The sequence below is a fragment of the Myodes glareolus genome, chromosome 6, assembly GCF_982192425.1.
Source record: "Myodes glareolus chromosome 6, mMyoGla1.1, whole genome shotgun sequence".
Classification (NCBI taxonomy): Eukaryota; Metazoa; Chordata; class Mammalia; order Rodentia; family Cricetidae; genus Myodes; species Myodes glareolus.
In genome coordinates, this window is record NC_142031.1 from 51,486,132 (window position 1) to 51,500,230 (window position 14,099).

General features: G+C 43.3%; 1 protein-coding gene across 19 annotated transcripts in view; it reads right to left on the minus strand.

The window, feature by feature from the left end:
- Window positions 1-14,099, minus strand: part of Myt1l (myelin transcription factor 1 like) — a 393,213-nt gene that overhangs the window by 135,277 nt on the left and 243,837 nt on the right. For 17 of the 19 annotated variants that reach the window (XM_085690815.2, XM_085690818.2, XM_085690817.2 and 14 more), the window contains exons 6-8: window positions 6,585-6,639; window positions 6,381-6,414; window positions 5,988-6,050 (exon numbers count right to left, since the gene is read on the minus strand). In XM_085690815.2, coding sequence (XP_085546941.1) covers window positions 5,988-6,050; window positions 6,381-6,414; window positions 6,585-6,639 — 152 coding nt within the window. Of the gene's footprint in view, window positions 1-5,987; window positions 6,051-6,380; window positions 6,415-6,584; window positions 6,676-14,099 lie in introns of all 19 variants that reach the window. The other 2 variants (XM_085690819.2, XM_048439837.3) reach the window with 2 other exon arrangements.

Below are 14,099 nucleotides of genomic sequence, written 5' to 3' on the forward strand. Positions count from 1 at the left end.
TTTGGGACCTAAGACGACCCTTCGGGAACTCAGGAAGACTGCGGTTCACTGTGTGTACCTGAGAAGGGAAGCTCTGATTAGACCGTACTTTGGGGATTCCCAGGTGTCTCTACATCCTCTTAGCACAAGGCAGGAAGTCTTAGAATAGTAGAGAAACAGGGTAGGTGACAAAAGGAGGCCATTTTCACTGTGCATGGAAGAGATCAGAAGATTTAGAATAGAACTGCCTCCAATCCTTAGGGGACACTTTGTCAGGTTCCATCCTTGCATGCCTGTCTTTGCTTTATTCACAGCTAGTGACATGAAACCACATATGGGACCAAGGTCAGACTTGTGTCCACGGACTAGTGACAGTTCTGAAGGTCACCATGCTTCCTATCTGATAATGTACTGAGAAGTCAAGTCCAAGTTAACTGATGGGGGCACCAGAATGTCAGCTGAGCTTGGATCTCTGCTGTCAGCAATCCATTCAGATACACTTATGCTTGGTGACAAGAGGGTATTGCTCAGAGGGAGTGATGCCATGCTTCTGCCAGACACCTGGGCATCTAGCACCTGGGCGTATAACACCTGGGCATCTAGCTAGCACTCATCTTTCTCATTTTTGCCCTGGCTGCCAGGAGTCTCATACTGAATTTAATACCTTATGAACCATGATATATCCTGCATTTCTGATAAACTATGCTTTTATTTCTTTTATATGTTTTACTAGCTTAACTTTCAGTTTATCATCTAATTGTTCAGTTGGACATAGGTTTACCAGAGATTTTGAATTATTATGAGCGATTAACACAAGCAAATACCTACAAGCAGTTTATCTTTTGTTAAGACACAATATAGGATCTGATACAAAATATCCCCAAATGCATAATATAACCCTACTCTGATCCTAATATTTAAATACAAATCTAAATTGTGAATTGCTCTCAACTTACTGTCTCCATTCCTCAGTTTTACCTAGTGACTGGTTGACTGGTTCTGCTGTATTCCCCATTCCTCTGAAATCCATGCCCCTGTCTCCATCTACCAGGACACCCAACCTTCTCATCTGCCGTGACAGAGCTAGCATCTACAAGGAAACTTGACGAACACACAGAGCCTCACCATTTGTGCCTGCAAAGCAGAGACAGCAAACTAAAAGGGTCAGAAAGTATTGATTTTCTTGGGCATTTTCTTCATTAAAATAAAGGACTATAATAGATAGTATTTTACCATGGATTCCCCCCCAACACATACATACTGATTTTTCTTCATAACATAGACTGCCAACATCTGCCTCTTGTCATTTTGTGCTTGTTCAAAGAAACATTTCAACATATTAAAATAACATCGTGAATCTCTGATTTCTTTCTCAGCCCATTTATCATCTGTGTAAAAGGGGGCTACTGATTTTTTTAGTTCATCTTTTTTTCCTGCTGCATTACTGAACGTGTTTATGAGTTGTAGAAGTTCCTTGGTAGAATTCTTGGTGTGCTTATGTAAACTATCATATCATCATCAAATAGTGAGAGTTTGACTTCTTCTTTTCTGATCTGTATCCCCTTGATCTCCTTTTGTTGTCTTATTACTCTAGCTATGATCTCAAGAACTATATTGAATAGATATGGAGAGAGTGGACAACCTTGTCTTGTTCCTGATTTCAGTGGGTTCACTTTGAGTTTCTCTTCATTTAGTTTGATGCTGGCTGATGGCTTGCTGTATATTGCCTTTATTATGTTTAGGTATGTTCCTTGTATCTCTGCTCTCTCCAATAGCTTGATCATGAAGGGATTTTGTGGAAGGCTTTTTCAGCATTTAATGAAATGATCATGTGTTTTTTTCAGTTTGTTTATGTGGTAGATTACATTGACAGATTTTTGTATGTTGAACCAGCCCAGCATCTGTGGGATGAAGCCGACTTGGTCATGGTGGATGATTTTTCTGATGTGCTCCTAGATTCGGGTTGCCAGTATTTTATTCAGTATCTTTGCACCATTTTGTCCATGAATGAGGTGCCCATCAAAATCTCAGCAACATTATTCACAGAACTTGAAAGAACAACATTCAATTTCATATGGAAAAGCAAAAGAAACTCAGGATAGCCAAAATAATCCTGTACAATAAAGGAACTTCTGGAGGCATCACATCCCCTGACTTTAAACTCTAGTACTGAGCTGCAGTACTGAAAACAGCCTGGAATTGGCATAAAAACAGACAGGAGGACCAATGGAACTGCATCAAAGGCTGTGATATCAATTCACACACCTACAAACACCTGATCTCTGACAAAGAAGTAAAAACTATAAAATGGAAAAAGAAAGTATAGTCAATAAATGGTGCTGGCATAACTGGATATCAACAAGTAGAAGAATAAAAATAGATCTGTATCTATCGCCATGCATAAAACTCAATTCCAAATGGATCAAAGACCTTAACATAAAGCCAACCACACTGAACCTCATAGAAGAGAAAGTGGGAAGTACACGTGAATGCATTGGCACAGGAGACCACTTCCTAAATATAACCCCAGTAGCACAGACACTGAGAGAAATAATTAATAAATGGGACCTCTTGAAACTGAGAAGCTTCTGTAAAGGAAAGTATATAGTCAACAAGGCAAAATGGCAGCCTATAGAATGAGAAAAGATCTTCACCAACCCCACATTGGACAGAGGGTTGATCTCCAAAATGTACAAAGAACTCAAAAAAATTGCCATCAAAAGAACAAATAATCTAATAAGAAAATGGAGTACAGACCTAAACAGAGAACTCTCAACAGAGGAATCTAAAATGGGTGAAAGACACACTTAAGGAAATGTTCAACATCCTTAGTCATCAGAGAAATGCAAATCAAAACAACTCTGAGATTCCATCTTATACCTGTAAGAATGGCCAAGATCAAAAACACTGGTGACAACTTATGCTGGAGAGGTTGTGGGGTAAAGGGAACACTCCTGCATTGCTGGTGGGAGTGTAAACTGGTACAGCCACTTTGGTAATCTGTATGGCAATTTCTCAGAAAATTAGGAAACAACCTTACTCAAAACCAAACAGTACCACTTTTGGGTATATACCCAAAGGATGCCCAATCGTACCGCAAGGACATGTGTTCAACTATATTCATAGCAACATTGTTTGTTATAGCCAGAACATGGAAACAACCTAAATGCCCCTCAACTGAAGAATGGATAAAGAAAACGTGGTACATTTACACAACAGAGTACTACACAGAAAAAAAAATGACATCTTGAAATTTGCAAGCAAATGGATGGATCTAGAAAACATCATATTGTATGAGGTAACCCAGACCCAGAAAGACAAATATAACATGTACTCACTGATAAGTGGCTTTTAGATATAAAGTAAAGAAAAGTCAGCCTACAATCCACAGTCCCAGAGAATTTAGACAACAAAGAGGACCCTAAGGGAGACATACATGGGTCTAATTTACATGGGAAGTAGAAAAAGATAAGATCTCTTGAGTAAATTTGGAGTGTGGGGATCATGGGAGAGGCTAGAAAGGGAGGGGGAGGAAGGAAAGGAAGCAGAGAAAGATATATAATTCAGTAAAAAAAATAAAAAATAACATGAAATAACAGGACATAGAAACTGAGTGAATTTGCAGCCTCAAGGAGAATGCATTTGACTAGAAATACATTGCTGAAAAATTAGAAAGGGGAGATAATTTCATCCATAAGAGGCTGTGATTCCTGTGTCTGTCTGTCCCTAAGACAAGCCCTATATCTAAGTCACATCAGCAGCCTTCACAGGCACCACAACTGCCCTAGTAGACTGTGTGCAGGTACAGTGAGATTGGACAGGTCTCAGGAGAGGGAACTACTGCAGCCAGAAGTTACTTTAAAACCAGAAAAATCACCAGACAGTGATGACCCACGTTTTTAATCACAGCACTGGGTGGGGAGGGCAGAGGCAAGCGGATCTCTGTGAAGTTGAGGTCAGCCTGAGCTACAAGAGCTAGTTCAAAGACAGGTTCCAAAGCTATGTAGAGAAACCTTATCTTAGAGAAAAACAAAAACAAACAAACAAAAAAGAAACCAACTAACCAACCAAACAAATAAAAAGCAGAAATGTCAAAGCTAGACACAACCAAAATCTAACCCTGACATACCAGAAGCCCCAAGAGTGGGGAACTTTTGTTACCTGGCACTGTTCTGGGTCTTTTCCTCCCAGTTCACCTGGATGCCTCATTCCAGGATCAACTTTGAAATGGAATATGAGACCACACTGCCTTCAGATCTCCCTTGGAAACCATGCATAAGCAGAGCACACAACCATGGAAGAAGGGAATATACATCACTCATGGTCACATCAATCCACACCTTCCAGGGATTCACCTTAGTGGGGAATATGAAGGTGCGGTAGCACAGTGGGAGAAGAGAGAGGTACCCTGTCCCTTTATCAGCGCTCGCTGAGGGCGTGCCCTGAAATACCACAGCACAAACCCGTACGCACAGCGATTATTTGTCGACAGAATAAAAACCAAAGGAATGTTTGTAGTTCTTCGAGAGGGCTTTCTTTTCCTTTTTTCTTTGCAAAACTGTGGCTATAAAATGATATCCAGCAAAATTCCAGTTAAAATTTGTTAACCAAACTTAGTAATTTATTTTCATAACTGTGATAAAGCTCAACTATCAATTAATGAAGAAATGATTAGGAGAAAATAGACGCCCCTCAGAGTATGCCAACTATTTTTCTATTGAGCACATAATGTTGTCTAAGACTAAGAACCTTACATGTGTGCTTTGCCACAGAGAAAAATTTATAATTTAGTTACCAATCTCATTACCTGATTCAGCAATTTACAACTCTATATGGTATGAATAATGATGCAACATATTAAACTTAATAATTTAAAACTAAAGATTCCTAGAGAAAAGTGGCCCATGCCTCTTTTGGTATTGTCATGGGGAAACCAGACAGCCATCTCATGATGGATGCTCATTAAGCAATCCCCTGTGTCCTTGTCTGCCATCATGGGGAACCGGGGAATGACTCACGAATTTTTCTTTGATTTCACAAAGTGACAATCAAAATAATAGCTTGATTTTACCCACAAATTACTGTTTCACTGGAGAGAAAATAGAGAATGAGGACAAAGGAGAGGTCACCCCGAGTGTCTCTGGGAGCACCCGACTCAAATGATGTCAGCCTGACCATGGAAAGTTTGGAGAACAGGTTGACTTTAGTCCCCCCAACCTGACTTTGGAAAAATAAGTGAGAACGGTATCCTTCCACCTTGCAAGCCCTCCTCACCTATCAGGCCAGGGACCTTGGTACAGCAGGACCCACCTGTGCGTCCTGTCGGAGAGGATGTGAAGACAAAACATGGGTGTGACAGCTCGCGACCGGAGTGTCTAAGGTGCCTCCACCCTGAGATGTGTCTTGCCACCTTCCTTCCAGCTGTTCTCCACAAACCCTCCCAATTAGGGATGTGAGATCTTGTATTCATGAGAGTAACAAGACCACCTGTCTCTAGGACTATGGGTGTAATCTGTCCTAACTTTCATCCCCCTATGTGAGCATCCTCTGCAGCAGTCTGGATATCACCTCTGTATCCAAGCACAAGCTTTCTTAGGTGATGGCACCAGTTACTTCAAAAAGCTCAACAGGTCTTGTGTTAATTTACCTTCTCAGGTGCACAATCCTCAGTTAGTAGAAAACGAAATGAAGAGAAAGGGAAGTGGGCAGCCTTTCTCATGGATCATGGGAAGCCCCAAGCTCTCTGCATGCTGAGCATGGACTCACAGGTGAGAATGTGAGGCTTATCATAATTTGTGCCCGTTTGTTTAATGTTGCCAACACTGTGACACAGAGTGACTTAGGCTTTGAGAACTGTCTAGGAGATGGAAGGACATGGGGAAGTAAGAGGAAAGAAGGCAAGGATGGCATGCACTATATCCCCAGACACCTACCCACATGTCTTCACTTGCACTGGGTCTCTAAACAAGCCATCTTAGACAGCACATTGTGAAAGAGGCAGGCATTACCTTCTGTGTCGTGCATATTTGCCACTGACGTGACCACTGCCATCGCAGCCAGGAGTGGGACAGCTGCAACAGGAAAGAGCTGATTATATAGCTGCATGGGCTTCTGTGGGCACTGATGGTGGTAGGCCTCAGAGAGAGAGAGAGAGAGAGAGAGAGAAAGAGAGAGAGAGAGAGAGAGAGAGAGATGGAAGCAGGGCGGGGAGGGGAAAGAGCACTGACCAAGGGAGGAGATGCAGGGATGCTTCCTGTCTACAGTTTCTGGGGAGTTAATTTCATCACTGTGACAGGCTATGAGTATGCTGCCAATGAGTTCCTAAGTACAGTGCCCCTCTTCAGAGGCCAGAGCTTTCTCAAGTACTGCTGGGAACACCTTTCCCCCCACAAAGCACTGACCTGAACAGCTCTTGTATGGCTGGCTCCACAGGAACTGCAGAAAGATGGGAAACATAAAATGTTACTGTGTGTCATTGGTACTCCTCTCCCATGGATAACCACCAAAATGGCAATAGTGTTGGGGGGTCAGAGTGAACTGTCACAGCAGCTCCTCAGGATGAAGGTCCCCACCCAACCTCAGAGACATGGCAAGCGCAGACTTACCTCGAACCCCTTTGGACCGAGTGCGATGGCGCTTCTCCTCAGCGTCCACGTCCATCTGGGAAGATATTTTCAGGTGGTCAGTGCCCTTGTTCTGTGAATGCAGACCAGCTGTATCTAAGACTTCTGACTGTCCCTGGTACTGTAATTGCCTTAATCCTTAATCCTGTGTAGTTCTCTAAAGCGAGGCCTCCACAGAGCGGTGTGGGCAAGCCCGGGCTGAACAGTCCGCAGTGTGTTCCTCTAGGAATGGTCAGTGAACCTGGATCTAGCAATCACTAGGTCTCTGCACGCTGCAGCCACAGACTTGGATGACTCTCCAGGGATCCAACTCTCCCCCTGAGGATTGAATTCGGACACCTTTGGTTGCCTGCATTGTATTTAGTACCAAGAACATAATTGACACCCATTATGTTTACAAGAAGGCAAAAGGTATCTAGATTTTCCTCTTAACTGACTGAGTTAATACGACAAAGAGTTTGTTACTCATGCTGCTGGAGGCCTCATTCCCATGTTGCTCAATCTAAGCCATCCAGGTTCTTTTTAGGGCCACAGATTTTGCCTGTGGCAGACACACTATATACAAGGTATTTGACATGGAAAGGAAGCCCCAGATGACATCCTGTTAGCCTTGCTCCTCTCAGATACAGCCTTTGTCATGTTAAGTGTCCAGGTTCTATTTCATTAGAACCTCGTACCAATCTTGTAAGAAAAATATTTATGTTTCTTTCATCTATGGAAAAATCCTGCAGTTCTGAACTCAGGGATGGCAAAGTCACATATGCTGTAAATGTCGCTTTTAGCCATAGGGAAGAACAACCAGAAGGTCAATATTTACTAATATCTTATTCACCAAATATTTCCATAATATATTAATTAATTTTACTGTTTTAATTATTATTAATTATTAATATAATGAGTATAAATTCACTCAAAAGGCATATACATAATTCTAGTCAATATAGCAGAGGGTCTGATAAGAGGCTGACAGTGATGATAAGACACAAGCAGTAAAATCATCTCTCGGGTTATTTGATAATTTGTTAACTCCACCTGTGATTTCTTTGCCATGTCTGGTATGAACAGGCTGCATCCCTGGGCAGAAGGTGGGGGATGTGATGGCATATTCCATGCCTTGTCCAATGTAGCATGTATCAAAGCCACTTACTCCTTTAAAAGAGACACAATAAAATAGAGCACCCAATAGACACGCACGACCTGGCTAGAGGCTTACCTTAGTGGGTGGACCTGCCCTTTGCTCAAACTTGGAGCATCTGCACTGACTCTCCATGGATACAATGTGGTGACATCAGGGCAGTGCATACAATAAGGAACATAAGCTCATCCCATGAATTGAGTATCTAATCACAGGACCTGTTTGCTTCAGATACAGCACTATACCTGGTTCAACATATGAAGGATAGCCTCAGAAAAGGAAGAGCACTTGGGAAGTGCACGCTCATAGAATTCTCATAGAATGCTACGCTACTTGAGAATTCCACGCCCATTGATGGAAAGAGACTGCAGCTTATCCCTGAACAAAGATATTTGAAGTTAATGGATGGGTAGTTAGGTGGGTGGGTGGGTGAATCTATTTTCTGAGAAACTGCAGGCCTAGTAGTAACAGAGGACAGGCAGTGTATTGAAAGGAACATCTCACGGATCCAAGAGGAATAGCGGCTCTTGAAGGGAACACTCTGAAGCCAGTAGAGATCAGAAGGGGGACAGTGGGCACCGCTGTTCAGAGGCCATGGTAGCCTGAGTAGGGTGCATGGTAGACAGGTAATGGAAGAATGAATGACTAAGCTGCACTCTGAGAAGATGGACGAAAAAGACTGGGCTAAGAGGACCTCCATGGTTGCCTAGACAGGCTGGCTAGGATGCTGCCCAGCTAACACTGCAGGCTGGTCCCTTCTTCCTTGACTATGACTGTCTAGGGGAGAAGACATGAATGCAATAAAGGTACACAAGAGGCTCTTGGGGGTTTTCGTAGGGTACAGAAGTTTCTCGGGCAGCTTTTGGGTCTCATACTACCGTGGCCTCTCTCCAGTTGGACCCTATTGCCTAAGCAGAAAATCCCTGAGTGCGGGGCTATAGTTTAAAGAGCACCAAAAGGGACAGACACATAGAGGCTCTGTAATTGCAATTTAACATGAGATTTTTCAAAATAAAGCAAAATTTTAGCAAAGATGCAGAAGGTCAATGAGGCAAGTGAGAGAAGCCTGTCGTAAGGGAACACTTTGTGTTCTGTAGAAATGGATAACCTTGTAAAGTTATCCAGTGGGAGGGGACATTTAAAATCCTATTTGTTAAGGAACTTCAAATTGAATTAAAAGTGCGAGGGTACATTGAGCTGAGCAATGCGCTCACCCAGGGATCGTGAAAACTGTGGTGAAGGCTAGAGGGGCTGGTGTTAGAGCTGAGCGCTGAAGTCAGATGTCTCAGGTTAAAATGGAGTGGAAAAAAAGACATTCCAGGCAAAGGAAGCAGACATAAAAAAAAAACAACCCAGGTCAGACTGTGGTGCTCACTAAAGGCTCCCATCAGCAGGGTCTGCACCTGATTTCAGAAGAGAACAGCTGTCACTTCGTCTGTCACATTTATTCAGAATCTGGTGACTAAACCTGCTCCTTCTGATGCTCCTGGCTGTAGTTCAGGGAAGGATGTCTAGTCCAAGGTAGGGCAGATCCTGCTCGTCTCTGGGGGCCTGGAATGGGATGGGAACACTGACTTCCACAGCTAGAGGCTCAGGTGGACAAATAAGAACTACTTATTTTTTTGCATTTGATTTTATAATCTCTTCTTCTTCTTCTTCTTCTTCTTCTTCTTCTTCTTCTTCTTCTTCTTCTTCTTCTTCTTCTTCTTCTTCTTTTTCTTCTTCTTCTTCTTCTTCTCCTCCTCTTCCTCCTCCTCTTCCTCCTCTTCCTCCTCCTCCTTCTCCTTCTTCTCCTTCTCTTCCTCTTGCTCCTCCTCCTACTGCTTCACTTCCTGCTTCTCCTCCTCCTGTTCCTCCTCCTGCTCTTCCTCCTTCTTCTTCCTCTTCTTCTTCATCATCATCATCTTTATTAACAAAGTCATGTCAGCCCTGGTTGGCCTGGGACTCACTATGTCTACCAGGCTACCTCCACATGCTGGGATTAAAAGCATGTGTCACTACATCTGGTCCTTTCTGTATTTTTATTTGTTTGCACATATAGGTCAATTCTGCCTCTTGAAATGGGCAGCCATTTCCCCACTAATTTCTTATTTTGTAACCTCACCGTGCCAGCCACACAGAAAGGCCTCTCTTGCTCTGTGCTAAATCTCTGTCACGGGCTCTACTTTCCCTCTGGTCTTGCTGGTTGATCCAGCACTAACCCTGTTGGAATGACAGTGTTTCTCAAATGTGTTTTATTTTCTATCAAACATTATTTCTTGCAATGATGATTACGTGAGAGATATATTTTTTAAATGTTTAACCCAGAATTCCACACACAGAAAACACTAAATCAATGCTGAGCCTCTCTTTCTCTCCTTTCTGCTAAGGAAATCATAGGTGGAACATTTCCAGTTTGTCTGCATGCAACCCTTACAGGTGTTTGTCAACAGTGTGATTCAGTTTCAGCATAACGGGTGATTTGTCGCGGTATTTCCTAATGTCACACCTAATAGTGTGTAGTCACAGACCAGTTACTCACGCAGGCGCCTTGTTCCCTGTTTTCAGGAGTTCCATGCCCTTCACACCCTGCTGCCATCTTAGAAAGATGGTTGGTTTTCTTCTCCCTCTACTAGACACCATCAGTGGCAACCAGAATCTGGGCTATTTGTGACTTGGGGACTCTTAGGTCGAGAGCTGTAGGAACTTCTTTAGTTGTACTAAGGACAACTCCATGATGTTTCCCATACCCTAACTTTGCCTTCCTTGCAACTGGAGATGTTAACTGCACTCATTGCCTGGGTCTCTGAAGTTCGCTTCAAAAGTTTACGTTAGGAAATCCATACTGAAAGGACTACTTTAGCATCCATCCTTTTCTCCCTTAAGCCTATTTATTTTCACACTAATGATAGATTTTTTTCTAAATAAGTTTAAGCAGTTTTATACTTAAAGAAAAGTCTTGAGTTTAAGAAAATGGCTTTGTGCCAACAGACTCTCTCGGGAATGATGTATTGCAGAGAGAACAGGTGACTTGTTTCATAGCAGGTAAACTTTACATTTGGAACAGGATCTATCTTATTACTTTGATCTTATTTCTCCTAATAAAAGACACTTTCCTCAGGTTTAGCCTCAGGAAATGTAACATTTTAAATGGATTGTATTCTCAAGGAGTCTGTGGAGTCTGTGGGAGCCCTTGGAGGCTGCTTTCTGTGCCAAGTAGTGGCAGGTCACAATCATGGGCCAGGAAGAAGCTACATTTTGGGCACTGGGATGGTGGAGGCCAAGCTATCTCTATCTCTACATTGTGGGCATTCTCTCCATGGTCCTCCATGGTCCTTCTTATGTGGCATAGACCAGAGGAGGTCCTGAATTGCAGGCTGGGTATGGGTGGCTTTGAACTGGACCCTAGAACGTGAGCTGGTTCTTAGCCCTGCCTTATCTATTCAGGAAGCAGTAACCCACTGTGCCAATCAGCTGATCTGTCTTCAGTGCTTGCTATTCAACCCCATCTCGCTGCCGCCGTTTCCCCACACTAAGAGGGAAGACTGGAGGAGGGGCAGAGGTCAAATTGTCGGGAAGGCGTGTTGCGGAAGAAGCAGAGACTCTGGAGAGAGGAGCTGTGAGGAGGCAACTGTGTGTGGGTTGGTATGCCCCACTAGCACCTGTTCCGAGAGCCACTGTCTCCTAGGTAACAGACACACCATGTTTACAGCTCCGCGACAGAACCTGGGCCCATACTCTGCTCAGGCTCACACAAATTTAGGTCATAAAGACCCATCTGCGAAGGTCAACGAGAATGAGAAACCATAGACTCCCGTCATTTCAGCAAAGTGCTAAGGTAGAGCGCTAGGGACTTTCAAGTCACTGTCCAAAGTCCAACTACACCTTCACTAGAGAACTCAGTGGTGCGAGCGCTTTGGTCTTTAGGCGCTGGATCTGATATTCGTGTGAAATGAGGGAGGGCATAATTTTCCAGAGCTTTACAGAAAAATTAGGAGAGATAGATGGGCTTCTGGTTCACAGCATCAGTAAATGTAAGATTACTCCACTTGTCTAATCTTTGATGTCATCAGATACAAGTAAAATATTAGATAGAAAAGACCAAGAAAGTCAAAACCTCCTATTTCTATCTGTGCTTTCCCATCCTTCTTGCTATCTTTCTTGCCATCAGTGGCATGGGAACATGTCATGACATGTTACAGAACATGCTCTAAGATGCAGCAGCTGTGTACGTTTTGGTGCCAATGCTCATGTCTGAGAGGTTACTGACTAAGCCCCGAGCAAAGGGCATATGCTGAGGTGATTCCTAACTTTCTCATGGTTCCCACTGGCCAGCACTGAGTGGTGATACCCCCGTGGAATGATGTGCACTGTAGAGTGCTGTGCTCACTGCCCTGAGCTTTTGCTCTTTCCTTGTTCCTTAACAATGGCACCTGTTTTCCACACTATGGAATTCAAATTTCTTGCTCCTAGCATGGTCTAAGCTGGTTCACAGGACAGTCCAGCAGCTATGGCCTCCCTGCTCTGACTCTGGGAAAGCCGAGGGTACTGCCACAGGCCTCCTTCAACCTTGAGGATAACTGTTCTCAAGAGCAGCAGCTGGCTGAATCTTACAGCCTGTAGAGAACCTTGGAGAAGTCAGACCTAAATCGACACACAGGACCGGAAGTGTGAGTGTCACAGGATGACATTTCTATGAGGTCTTAACCCAGGATGCCATCAGCCTGGACACTGTGGCTTGGACTTCAGATGCAGGATGGAGGCTCTTCTTGTAAAGTAATGGCCATCTTCTCTAAAAGCTACCCTTGCCTCAGTGTCTAAGCTTTCTTTCTCGGTGTTAACCACGCTCTTGCTCTTTATCCATCTTCTTGAAATAGATTTAGCCTGTCTCTATTTTTCCTGAAACTCACTCTAGACAAGTTTCCCAACACCGCACTTTCTGCTAAGGTCATCTGAATATTACCACTAGATCAACCACATCTTCAGATCAGATATAACCTGCAACTCTCCCACCTAGGGAGAGGTCCAAGGCACAGGAACCAGACTATCCCTGAGAGGGCAAATCAACAGCTGCCCCCACCTTTCCCAAAGAAGGGTCTTCCCCTAGATGACATAGGTGCTGGGTGGGCATGAGAACGTGACAGATATGACCCAACCTTTCTTCTGCGTGTTTGCTGCTTGTGAAAAGACTTCCAGGCAACTGGCTGTATTTAACTTGTGCTAACCCACAACCCCATGCAGGCTGGAGCAGAAGGGCATTTCCAAAGTGTAGGTCTGCTTTTTGCACGTCTGCCCCTCCTTGCCAAGAGGCATCTGACTTACCCCCTAACTTCTCCTACTGATAGAGAGATGGGTTGTTTTATTTTGTAGATTTGATTACTTCTACTATGGAAAGTTAAGTTACAATAAATATGCAAATTTTATGCACATTTTAAAGAGTTTTCTAAAACGATAAAGTCAGTTCATCTGAGAATATGTAAAAAACAAAAAAATCTATGTACTTTGTAGTCAAATATGAGCCCTCCCATTTCTAGAAAGATTCTCGTACCTTTATCTTTTCCTTTCCTCTGGTGAGACAAAGTCCTAGTGCTGCTTGGCCCTACTTCATCAACTACCCGGGGTGAAACATCATTCAATGTGCTGGCCTTTGAACTGCCTGATCTGTGTCCATTTGTCTTCCTTTGCAAAACAAAGTTTGTTGCATTTTCAAAGTCTGTGACTTTTCACAGAGTTCCATAATCACAGGCTGATTCAGGGTTCTCTTAGGTGGGAGCTGTCCATGCTCAGCATTTTGTACCCTGAACTCCCCCTAATTAATTTTAAATATCAGGGTAAAAATATCAAACTTCAAAATTTGTTTATGCTTTGGTATAGAAAACTGTTGCTCAAATTATCCCTGCAAATTTTAGTTGAAAAAAATTTTTTAGAGTCTGCTTTCTATATTATTTATGTGACTTTTAGGGGAAAGAAAATACTGAAGAATATAGAGAAGTTGTAGAAGCTCCTGCCTATGGGTGATAGGACCTAGGACCTGTGACCTATATTAGCATCCAAAGGCAAAAAACACAAGACCCCTCAGAACACTGGCTGAGATGAACTGCTCCGGGTTATAAAATGAACAGCTACGGGAAAGGGGAAGAAGTAGCTTAGCGATCCTCCCCCACCCCACGTCCTGGTGCCGTTACAGCAATGTCAGCATTGTACAGTCTACTGAGTAAGAGCTACTCTTTCCTGTAAGCTTGCAGTCAGGGTCAGGTGTGAATGCTCCCAACAGATGAGGAAGAACTTGGAAAAAAAAAGTAAAATACTGCGTATACACAGACAATGAGCTGTCAGCTGTGTATCCTGGGGATGGTGTCTATACTGTGGGGTTGCCATCAGTT